This window comes from Nesoenas mayeri (genome assembly GCF_963082525.1).
Source record: "Nesoenas mayeri genome assembly, chromosome: 8".
NCBI lineage: Eukaryota > Metazoa > Chordata > Aves > Columbiformes > Columbidae > Nesoenas > Nesoenas mayeri.
The window spans coordinates 15946843-15959109 of NC_137554.1; the positions used below are offsets into that span (position 1 = coordinate 15946843).

Genomic DNA, 12267 nt, shown 5'->3' on the forward strand with positions numbered 1-12267 from the left:
TCACAACCTCCATCTTAAGTAAGTTTGCAAAAATGAGCACAGATCTATAACATTTATAGGATTAGTAAGAAATATGAAACACTGATTTTGCTGTCATACAATGATTGTATTTGGACAAGACAAGGTTACTTGGGAAATAATCATCAGAATAAGATTGTATGTGAAATATTATTGATTATATTAATCCGATTATATAAAATATTTTATTTCCTTTATAGGAATTATAGTGAATTAAATGAAAGATACTCCAGAAGGTTAGTCCTAAGGCATTACAAAGCTTTGATGTTATTACTTCTGGTAATATCTAGGCCATTTCAGTTGAAGACCATTGTGCATGTGAATTTTTGGAGTAGGTGTGCTACACAGTATTCAACAACAAAAGCAGGATATTTGAAGCTCTGATTTGAAATGTTACAGGTTTTATGCAATAAACCTGATGTTGCGCGATGGCTAAAAGAGAAAAAGGGTCATGGGACAACAGGACAATTTAGTTAATAAAGATTGCTTTTCCTTTTTTAGCTCCTGATTTTTATATGTATTCTCTAATGTCCAGTTTCTTTAAAATCTTTAGGTCAAACTTAAGTGTTCCTAAAGCTACCAAAACTTTAACAGTGAATTAACTGTGCAAGTAATTTGTCTGTGTGTGCTTGAAACTTCTTTAACATAACCAGTCAGTGTTCCAGGAGGAATGTGGTGTCTCAGGTGCATGGAATTACAGTCTTTCAGTGGGCTAGGGTTCTCATGCCACCTCAGTAAGTACAACTTTTGGATACTTTTTGTCATACAATCTGCCTACTGTGTTTGCACTTCCTATGTGTGTGAATTGGTGGATCTGACCAGTAGAGGCAAGTTATTTTTGATCGATACGTAGACTGTTTGAGAATCTACCACACTGACTCAGTTTTTCGTTCTCCCATGTTCTTGACTGTAAAGCACAAAAATGCAAGAATATGATGTAATGATGAGATTACATCACAACTTGACCGATTTAATTGCAGAAGACTATCTGACAGTAAATGGCACAATACAGGTCATCATCCTTTCCTTGAATTGTTCCCTGTAGGGGAGCACTTCTGGGACAGCCATCCCCACACAGCTGATTTCTCTTCACCTTAACAAATGAGTCAGAAAATACTATGGAAAAAAAATCATGTCCTCTTTCCACATCAGATGTTTGAAATCATTTTTGTCATAGCATCCCTGCAGGTCTTCTGCTAAGGTGGACATAACAGTGAAACACACCTTATTCCAAAAGACCTAGAAGACCCTTAATGGCAACCAGGTTGTGACAACTCCAATCTACTCACTGCTCAAGTTCCTTGCATGGAGAAATGAAGAAATAGCTCTCTCCCAGCTAATATCACCACTATTTAGGTTGATGTGACAATTAAGAAAGACTCTGCTCAGCTCAGAAGGGACGCAACCACTGCAGTACTCACAGAAGATGATAAAAATGTGGTCCAGATCTGACGTTTAAACCTAGACAGATGAAAGATTATAACAGAAAGATAAGGAGAGTATAAATACCATTTCCTAGATCAAGGCCCAAGTAAAAGCTTGCTTTCCTCCTCCCACAACCCCATCCCCTTTACATAACCCCAGCTCCAACACTGAGTACCATTCTGCTAAGGATTATCACTCCCCACTACCCCATCCCTGAAGCACATTGACCAAAGGAGATGAAGCTATGAAGAAACATAATTAATTATTTTGCTGAGAGACACAATGCTTCTATGTGTAGGTAACACATTACGTAGAGCCTATAAGAAATGGAATCATTCAATGTTCTTATTAAAAAAATCAAACTGTAAAATATAGCAGTAGAGGTGATAGGAAACAGCCACAATACACAAAATGGGAGAGGAAAAGAAAAAGCCCTCTCTGCAGGTAAATGTATTTCTTCTGATAACACAAATATAATTTACTCGAAAGGCCCTAAACCAGGCTATTATGGTAAGGTATAAATCTTTGGTAAGACATCCATATTTGTCTGATATTGTCATTTTATCTCTACAAAGATTTAACAGAATATGTTCCTGTTTTGTTTCTGGTGTTAGAATCACATATATTGGTCTAGGATATCTTCTCACCAAGAAAAATTATATTTTAAACAACAGAAGATAAATTGCTATGCACAGTATTTTATGTCCATTTGGTGTTTTGGGAGTCATCAATTGCTTGTTTTCTTGTTCACTGTGGAGTCATGTACTGCTCAAGTGCAACCTAGACTAGTCCAGTAGTGGGTGTTTGTATTCTATGTCTTTGTCCATATGCTTGCCTGTTTAGAACAATATAACAGATGTAAATAACAAAACCTGATTTTTCCTGATGCATGCAGATCCTTCAAAGTTTGATAGGATATGGCCGAATATTTCTTCCCTTGAGGTTTCTAAACCAAACCAAGGTAGGATGCTGTAAAATTCCTAGTGGTCTAAAATTACCGAAATTCCTTTCAGGAAGTCCCACGTGGTGGCAAAAATAGTAACAATTATAATCCAAATAATTTTTCTTAGGATGCTAAGTAATACTATTCTGGAGAAAATAACCATAAACAAAATCTTACCTGAAAAGTCTTCCAACACTCAGATTGTGCACATCATCACTGCAAAAAGTCTGGAAAAGTAGATGCACAGGTTATAAGTACTGATATGTAGAAAACTCTAGATAATGTTGCACTTGTTTAGACAACACTCTATATTTTGAGCAAGTTTTGAGATTCTTGAGTGAGAAAGATTGTCATTGTCTACATCAAACCCATTTTAATGTCTTCTTTCCACTTTGTTTTCCGAAATGAGCTAAGAGGCATTCTTAGCTTGCCTGCCATCCGCAATACAAGCAGGTTCTCTGCAGGACAGATTCACAACTGTCTGCAGTGTGAGTGACACACAAAAGATTACACACAGGCGGTGGCATATTGATTAGCATTAAATGAGACAGAACAACTTTTTAAGATGACTAATAAAAGTAAGATGCTTTATTATTTGAAGTTGTATTCAGCTATACTTCACATCTCAAAATGATTGTTCGTTATAAAAAATAACATCCTTTTGTTCTCGTTATTTACTGCCCTTTGCTCAAAAAAAATCTGTGCAGAAATTTGGCCTGTGGCTTGCTTTGGCTCTTAAAGGGTGTCCTTTCTGTGCTATAACACATACTAATGGAGAATAAAATTAGTGAAAAGGTGATCTAGAAAATAGCTACTAAACTGAACAAGATGTACTGGGAATCTGTTGGGGAATAACATTGGAAGGGCGGTAGTTAAATCTATTGATCACAGTGGCCATATCAAAACATATACATAGAATCTACTGTGTTATATATACAAGTCTCAATGTGCCCAACAAAACAGAAAACACTAATTGATCTGTGCTCTCTGTAAGTATTAGCAATGTACTTTAGTTTGCATTATCTGCATATATTCTAAATTAAATATCCCTGATTAAGTGATACTTAGTATTCAGATAACTTCATTTAGCCTGCATTATATTTTCCAAGCTTTTGCATGTGTTCCTTAAACAAACAAAAACAACCCCAGACTGATCTCTGCTCCTCTGCTCTCTGTAAGAATTAGCCTACATTATTCACAGGAATTTTAAATCAAAACATTCCCACTGAAATGATAATTAGCATTTCTCATGGATTTCATAGCTTAATTATACTGCTTGGGATCTAAAACTTCATTGCAAAATACATCTTGAACAGCACAAAATTACTATTCAGTGTTTCTCCCCCAAAAATAAGAGGTTTAGGAATTTATTTTTTTTTAGGGAGCACAAAACAGAAAAGCTTAAAAGCATTTCTATTCAGATTATGTGTTAGAGCATGCTGTTGCAGTGTTTAACATTTATTGTAAATTAAATATTCCACTCAAGGCTAGTGTATGAAGAGAATAATTACAGAAATCTGCCTATTCCTAACATTATTTTATTGTGTTTTCTTTGTTTATGCTATTAGGCCAGAAAAAAATATACATGTAAATTTAACAAAACCCTTTGCAGACCATTCTGGTTATCATATAGTCATTAGTCATGGACTGGGAGAAATCATCAAATAACCTCTAACACAAAACTGTTGAAGTGTCTAGATGTGAGTTATGTTCCGTTTATCTTGGATATTATAGCTCAAATGATTCAATGGTTGATAGTATATAACTCATTTTCCCTTTCACTCTTTCCTTATAAAATAGTAGCCATTGTTAAAGTTAATTTAAAAGTTAGAAAATATTTTGATCTTTTGATTTGTTCCTATGTGATATCTTTTCTAATTTACTGTTCATTTTATTACCTATCCAGTTGCTCCCAAATTAGCTATGTCAACTGTTTCTTCTGTTCAAGTTGCAAACCACAAGAGAGGTAGGAATTCTTGGATTCATACAGTGATTCCATAGTGCTCTGTGTTGTGAAAACATTGCACTGTATGAATCTGGAATATCTGTGAAGTGTACCCATCAGCTTACTGGTGAGGCATCTTCATTAACAACAACAGAAGCATTAAGTCACATAAACCATACAAATAAAATAATAAATACGCTTCTTCGACAGTCACTGTTGGCATATAAGGTGACATGGAATTTGTTTTTAAGGGAGTTAAATGTATGAATATGACTATTCAGATTGCTGCCTAGGAAGGAGACGCTTGTTAGAGTCTTTTTTTCCTCACTGATATGCATAAATTGTACAAAAGGATACATAAGCAGATTAGTTGAGGGCAAACAATACATTAAAAATTGTTGTCCGTATCCTCGAGAAGTGTCTATAAATGCCACGGAGTGTAATGCATAGTTATGTCTTTTAGTGCATTGTAAGTGTGCCTTACATCTTCATTTTATCGTAACAGTGTGCAAATTCAGAATACAGGCATTATATTTCGAACTGATGTTTCAGTGTTTTATCAAAACAATGGAATTAGATGGGCATAATGAAGGATGCCAATATTTGCTCTTACAGGCAACTTGTGTCATTTGTATATCTGTCATTCACAGTCTGAACCCTGAGACCTTCTCATTGTTTTTCCTCATCAAATTATCTGTAAAGAGTATGTATAAAGATGTTTTGTCTTTCTGTAGGTATTGTGAATATCTCATTATTCATGAAATATATATTAAGAAAAAAAGGGATATTAAGAAATATTTGAACTTAGTTTGGTACATTTGATGAGATCCTGATAACAAGCTGTACTGTTTGTTATGAAGCAGGTCATTTCTAAGGTTACAATGAAATCTCCTTTGTTTACCTTTTGTTAGTGTATGGAGGAGAAACACAGAGTTACTGGAAAATAAAAAAAGAAAAAAATATAATAATTTCTGAATACACTTTTCTTGAAAGACTTTTTGTGCTTTTAATTAGAAAATGACAGTGGTAGCTGTTTCATGTATTATCTGTCTTAGTTGAAAAGCGATGCTTCCCTTCCATGTGTTTACTATTGTTTCATGTGATTATGTTTCATGTTTTATTGGTTGCAGCTGAAGCTTCAGTTGAACCTTGTGCCCCCAGCACAATAGTATGTCATCTCAAAGATGAAAATGCCTAGCATTATAATGGGGAAAAAAGGTATTCAGTTTATAGAAACAAAACATGTAAATTATCAGTTTCTTTATGAGCCTCCCTTCCATGGGTAATTTTATCATGCTTTCTACAATGGGATCAAGATTGTTGCAATAGAATCATTGTGTTGAAAATAGTCTTTAAAGGATCATACAGTCAATCTTTCTGTGAGTTGGCAAGGGATTTGTCAGCTCCTAAATCATCCAAAGACAATTATCAAATCTAACATGGCTATCTCTTCTCCCCTTTTCCCTCGCATTAAACCTATCTTTAGCTCTCTTCTGAGGTTTTATTTTCCAAACAATTTACTCCTTATTGTTATTCAGCTTTAAATTGTCTCTAGTTTATCTGTGTCTTGTCTGACATGTTGTACTCAGAACTGAAAGCAGCATTTTCTACCACTGTAAGTTCATGTCACTTCATTGTTGGTGAACCATTTGCAGCCTGATTTTGATACTTCCCTATCTCTTTCAATGATTTCATGACTTTGTCAGTGCATGAAAGTGGTTGGGCTGGTAGCCAGAGACATGTACCTAAAAACCTTAAGCTGTGTTTCTGACAAGCCCATAAGCAGGCTGTTTTCTGCTCTTGGCGTGCTGGTTAAGATGAACCACATAAGCTAGAAAGGCCATACAGCACTGACAGGTATTACCTTCCCAGCTGGCATGATGCTGAATACAATTCTACATGTTATGTGTGAGTGGTTGAGGGTAGCATCTCACGTAGCTTTCTGATAAGCTAACTTCGAAACAAAAGCTTTCTTTCACACAGCACAGTTATTACAAAAGAGGAATACCCATAGGAGTGCAACCAAGTATAAGAATTGGTCTCATTGCTAACCTTTAATGTTGATAAGCCACATCTGAACCTAAGTAGCCCTTCTGTATACATTTAGGAACATGTGTGTACATCAAACTAAATCCCTCATAATTATTAGAAGTTTCTTCAGTCCAAATCAGAACTTGGATCAGAGTGAGTTATTTTATGTGCAGCTTTGTTTCCTGTGCTTTTGTAATGACTATTTATGAGTAGTAGTAATACTATTGAAGGTCATATCACAGTTTCAGGGTGAAAGTAGTGCAGTCATTCATTCACAGAATATTCTCGATTTCTTTCTGCTACTTTAAACACAAAATATTATATAATATATGCTGATTTACTGGCAATTCTATATAGTCTGCATATTTTTGAAATATAAAAATGTAATATTCTGCTGCCTGTTACTGATTCAAAAAGCAAGGTATGTTATTTCTTCTAAATTCACCTACATTCTGAGATTCAGAGGGATCAGGTTGCTTATCACTAACCAGTCTTCCTTATTTAAAAAAGCAAATACATAATAACTTACAATTGTAATAATTTTTCCTGCAACTCCTGTTTGCTAGTGCGTTTCCATTTTTAGATCTGTTGCTTCTGCCCCACACAGTTTTTGCTCAAGCGAACTGGGTATACTACGGGAGAAATGCTGCTAGGTGGCTGAGATGCTGAATCATACCAACCAGCTGCAAAGACAACAAACATTAACACTTTTTTTCCTCCCCACTCAATTATGTCAAGTGTTAACATGATACACCAAATGTTTTATTGTGCTCCAGCAGTTACAGGCATCAAAATTGTCAGGTTGGTGTGAACCACAAAACATCAGTTTAGCAACATAACTCTGAAGAGAACAAGAATGCATGTATGTTAACTAAATGTTTATATGCAAATTGAATTAATGTTTCCTGGCAGCAGAAAGGCAGCTCTTGAACACTGAAACACGTTATGCTAACTGTTGTACAGTGTAAGAAAAGATGCTCTCCATTTACGGTCTACTACATCAGACAACAGCTAAAGAAATATGTATGTATTAGGTGTGCATTGCTATTCCTTCATAAAAATACAGACAGGCACAAATATTGTATTTGGCACCCTATTCCAGCAGTCCATGGGCTCAGGAGGTGGCCCCACTCACTCAGCAGCATACCACAGGAAAGGCAGCACAGGGACTGGCCCCTGGCATATATGGAAATATTTTACACTCTCTGCTACAGCTTTATCTAATTACAGGTTAAGTTAACTTCAAGACCTTGAAACCTTTCCAAGTCACTGCATCCAGTACTCCATTGCTGCAGGAAACATTCCATAATCTCTTTCACCAGTTAATAAACTACATCTCTAAAGTATCAGTGGTTTTGCTACAAATTGGAAGTGTTCGAGAAGCCCAGTGCCCTCATGGCTAGATACCATCTCCTAATTTCCAGCTGAAATTTCTCAATGGCCAGTTAACATTCATTTGTTCTTATGCCAGTGGTGTCCACTGGTGCAGATATTCACTTAGGAGGGCAGAAGGCTATCTCCTTGATGTATGCATAGCCCAGTGATATCTCTTGTCTTCAGTTTCCTGGAATACACAAGCCAAATTATCCTAGTCTTCACTTTTTAAATAGGTTCTCTACTTCTCTGATCATCCTAATAACCTTTCCTGCATTCATTCTGGGCTCAGACTCCGAGCTGAGTGATCAGACTTAGACAAGCTTTGTACAAAAAACATAGCTGTGCCTTCTCTAACTATATTGGTACACTTCTAATTTCTGTCTTTCTGCATAAAGCCAAGCATTGCTTGTGATTAAAGACTAAAACATACTAGCTTTCTCTGTTTAATGAAGAGGTTTTTAAAAAGCAGCTGTCATGTCAGCTGCATTTCAGATGGCTGCAGTACTCATGCTTTCTATTCAGTACACATTTCAGAGTTATCATGATCTTTTCTAGCCCTATTTTTTTTCATCTCAGAATATAAAAATGGGTTAATGCTTACAGTTTAGTAGAAGTAGCTCTTAAATAACACCTCTCTTTCCTTTTCTTCTCTGTAAATTGTTTTAGGAGGTGCTGGCCAAAACTGTCAAAATACAGATTTGTTTGGTCTTGAAATAAAACAGTCTGGTTCCCGAGGTGCCTATCAGTTAGAATACCCCAATTTCAGTAGTATTTTTGTATATTCACCATTTATGTTGGAACAAAGCTTTCATTTTGCGTATGGGTGTGGATTTAAGCATGATGAAGTTTGACAGTTTTGTCTACTGCATTTAATATTTTTAATCTGAGGAAGATTTTCCCATGTCTTGATTTATACTCATCTCGACTGCAAAAGGTATGCATTTCTATCAGCAGAAACTGAGCCTCCAGTACCCCTGAAAGGTTTACAACTGCAAATGCTTCAGTTCCATCAGCTCTGCCAACAACAGCCAGCCTTTGACGTCATGCCATGGTCGTCGGGTCACGCTAACCTGCCTGAAACAAACTTCACTTTCATTGCAGATAAACATCTGCTGTTGTCCATGTTACATTGATTAACATGTATGTGCCATTCATTCATACTTCTATTCATGGTTCATTTTTACTAAGCATGTAATGTGCTATGACTCTGCTGCTGTATACATTTTGTATACATTTCTGTTCTTCCTTGAAAGACTGTGAATGCTTCGGGCACTCCAACCGGTGCAGTTACATCGAGCTGCTCAATACGGTCATTTGCGTGAGCTGTAAGCACAACACTAGAGGTCAGCACTGTGAGTTATGCAGGCTGGGCTACTTCAGAAATGCTTCTGCAGAGCTGGACGATGAAAATGTGTGCATAGGTCAGTCCCGGGATAACTGCGGCTTTTCTTCTGTGCCTTTTCAGCTACTGGCAGCTGCTAGGGACCACTGCTGCTTTCTTGCCAGTTGAGCCACAATGAGCTTTTTCAATGGATAAGAGCATCTGTGTAGACTTTTCACCTCATTTTCATTGCCCCCGTAGCCCCAAGGAGGTATTTTGAATTTATATAGTGCAATGAACCACCCAGACGTTCCCTGGAAGCCCATGAGAAACTGGCTGTGCTGCCCTTCCACAGGAGGGAGCCACTGTAGAGTTGCACACATGAAAACTGAAGGGTTGAGTCATAAATATACCTGTTCCTAGTCTAACTTCCAGAATTATTAGTATAGACTCTTGAATACTTGCCTGGAGACCTGCAAAAGTTGCCAGCTGCATAAGGAGGAAATGGGGAGTGGTGTTTATCAACCCCTTTTATTCACTTACATTTCATAAAAAAATGTTGCAGCTAATTCTGCTCCCAGGCACAGGGCTGTAAGTGTACCATTACCTCCCTTCTCCTTAGAGGAGAAACTGAAATTATGCCCATAATTGGCAGCAGAATTTGTCAGATCAGTTTGACACAATGTCGATTTAGAAAAGGGATTCCTAGATGAAAACAGTGCATTGGACCTAGCATCTGCTACAGACATCCAAAATGCAGAATATAAGAAAATGTCAGAACATAATAAGAAAAGCATAATAGGAAAAAATATAAGATCTCTATGACACTAAAAGAATATGCATTGTTATCATGTCACCACAGACAGTACATAGCAAAAGTTAGGACACATTAAATGAAGACTGAACGTAGTCAATGAAGGAAGCCTCAAACAATGGCCAGTAGCGAACTGGCAGCCACAAAAGGCACTGCTCTAATAACAGACAGAGGTGGAGAAATTCATGATATAATATTTCCTATGGACATAAGCATCAGTAGAACCTGTTCTGGATTTTCATTGTGATTTTTTTTTTCTTTCCATTTTGCAGGAAGCAAAAATAATGAGTACTTCTAGGATCTTTTCATGCCAAAATAGACTATGGGTGAATAAATTATGTTTTTAATATTCGTTACAATCAATTGCTGAGATTCAAGCTAGAAACTAAAGTTTGCTGCAATTTTTTTCAGTCTGCAGCTTGACAGATTCACATTTTATTTTGTGGTAAACACCGAGATCCATCCACACACTTCATTTCCCATGTCCTTCTTTTAACTTTACTTGGTAACACATTCAGAAAATGCATGATCTCCTTTAACATTAATTAGTCTGAGCTAATAAGAACTTTAATAGACAAATCATGATTTTTTATGACAGTGCTGAGGAGATTAACCCAATCAAACGTTCTTGGAGAAGAAAACACTGTCCCTCGTATTTGTTTGATGTAGATGATGGACATCATTAGTATGACATCAGATCTGTATAATTTCAGCTGCCTAAATAGGTTTAATGAATGTGACAATGAATTACTCTATTTGGGATTTTTCATCAGCTCATTCAATAAGCTGTTTTTCCTGCACACTGAAGTGCTAAGACAGCAGCTGCAGCTATGTAAGGCAAGGAAGTTAATAAACCAGGGGTCAAAAATGAGTAAATTTTAAATTCATTTGCAAGTGATGTATTTTGAATGTCTTAGTAAAATTACTGTGCACATCGAAATTGCCCAGACTCTGCAGAAATAAAATTTAAAATTCTTTCATTTAACAAGAATCTTAAAATAACGGGGGGGGGGGGGGGGGGGGGGAAGGCAATGTGATGCATTTGCTGACTTTCCCACTTTAATGCAAGCAGAATTCGCTTGGGCTCCCATAAGAATCATACCATGCAAGGTGACTATAAAATCAAACCCAGCTTTGCTACAGATTAGGTAAATAAATCATATTCTTGTTGGACTAAAACAGTTTTCAGGAACATAGTGATCATACTGTATACAAAATATACGTATCCTAGCCAATTTGCCAACTTAAGAACACTTTCTTATACTTCTTTTTTAAAGTCTGCGAAGGGAAGCAGATACCTAAGTTTCAGAAAACAGAGGAGTTTGTGCTTAAAGTGCTTTCCTGGACTGGGGCTCCTAAGATTTAATCAGGGAAAATGTAGAGTATTTTCACCTCGGAAAGAGTTGATGCATTCACCATCCTTCTATGTCAAGCACAAAGGGTCTTGCTCTATTGGAAATGCTCATTTCTTTTTCCTCTAAGTTTTAAAGCGGTGTTTTGGGTTTTAAGTACAAGTGGAACATTGGCATGAACTTTTTAATGAGCTGATTTCTAGTGACATGTGCAAGTCTTATTCTTGTATTAAAGTCATTTTGTCAGGTTAATTTTTTTTTTTTTCTTTAGCCATATATGTAGAAAAGTGAGTAATGTTTGGATAAGCTAGTTTAATGGCAGCTAACAGGGCTTTGGCTCTGATTTATCAAACCTGCTTATATAGTTTTCATAAATATTTGTGGTAAGTACATGGATAACACATCTTTGAATCTTAGCTGATACTAACTAAATGGAGAAAATGTAAAATGTTTCATTTTTAAAAACAACAAGTTACAAAGAATTGAAATACTGAGAAGGTTTTTACCAATGACCCAAATGCAACTCTTTATACAGTGGGCTTAAATCTAATTTCATGATGCCCTTAATGTCTTTGGAAGCAAAATAAATTTTATTTCCTAAAATGAAACATCAGAAATTTGTGGATTTGTCAGTTAACTGCAAAATTACCTTATATGGGCAATTGCAGTTTCTAAATAAAGTATTTTAAAGTTAAAAATAGTTCACTTGACATGCTTACAGTGAAAAAGAATTTAACAACTTCAAGAGCTTTTCCTTTTTACAAGGTCTTGATAAAATTCTAATAATTCTTCATTTCAGTGAATATACACACTGGCAAGCATGGATAGCATGGAAACCACCAAGTAGACCCAGAGTAATAAAACATTTCCTTTGTTTTACAACATAAATCCTGAAATGGTAATCAGTGGCACACTTATAAGAAAGCCAACCTTGCGGTCACTTAGGCTTAAGCTTCAATTAACACCCGTGAGACCTTCAGATACCCTAATGACATACGGTTAAGAGAACCCTGAGGGTTGTCCTGTAGCCACTGTCAGCTC

At 36.3% G+C, this 12267-nt stretch overlaps 1 protein-coding gene across 2 annotated transcripts in view; it reads left to right on the forward strand.

Moving 5' to 3' along the window:
• Window positions 1–12267, forward strand: part of NTNG1 (netrin G1) — a gene marked incomplete at both ends in the record, with an annotated part of 146851 nt that overhangs the window by 107798 nt on the left and 26786 nt on the right. The window contains one exon of one of the 2 annotated variants that reach the window (XM_080348839.1): window positions 8993–9160. The exons of the other annotated variant lie outside the window; for it this stretch is intronic. Within the exon in view, the coding sequence (XP_080204965.1) occupies window positions 8993–9160 (168 nt within the window). The remainder of the gene's footprint in view (window positions 1–8992; window positions 9161–12267) is intronic. 2 annotated transcript variants of the gene reach the window in all.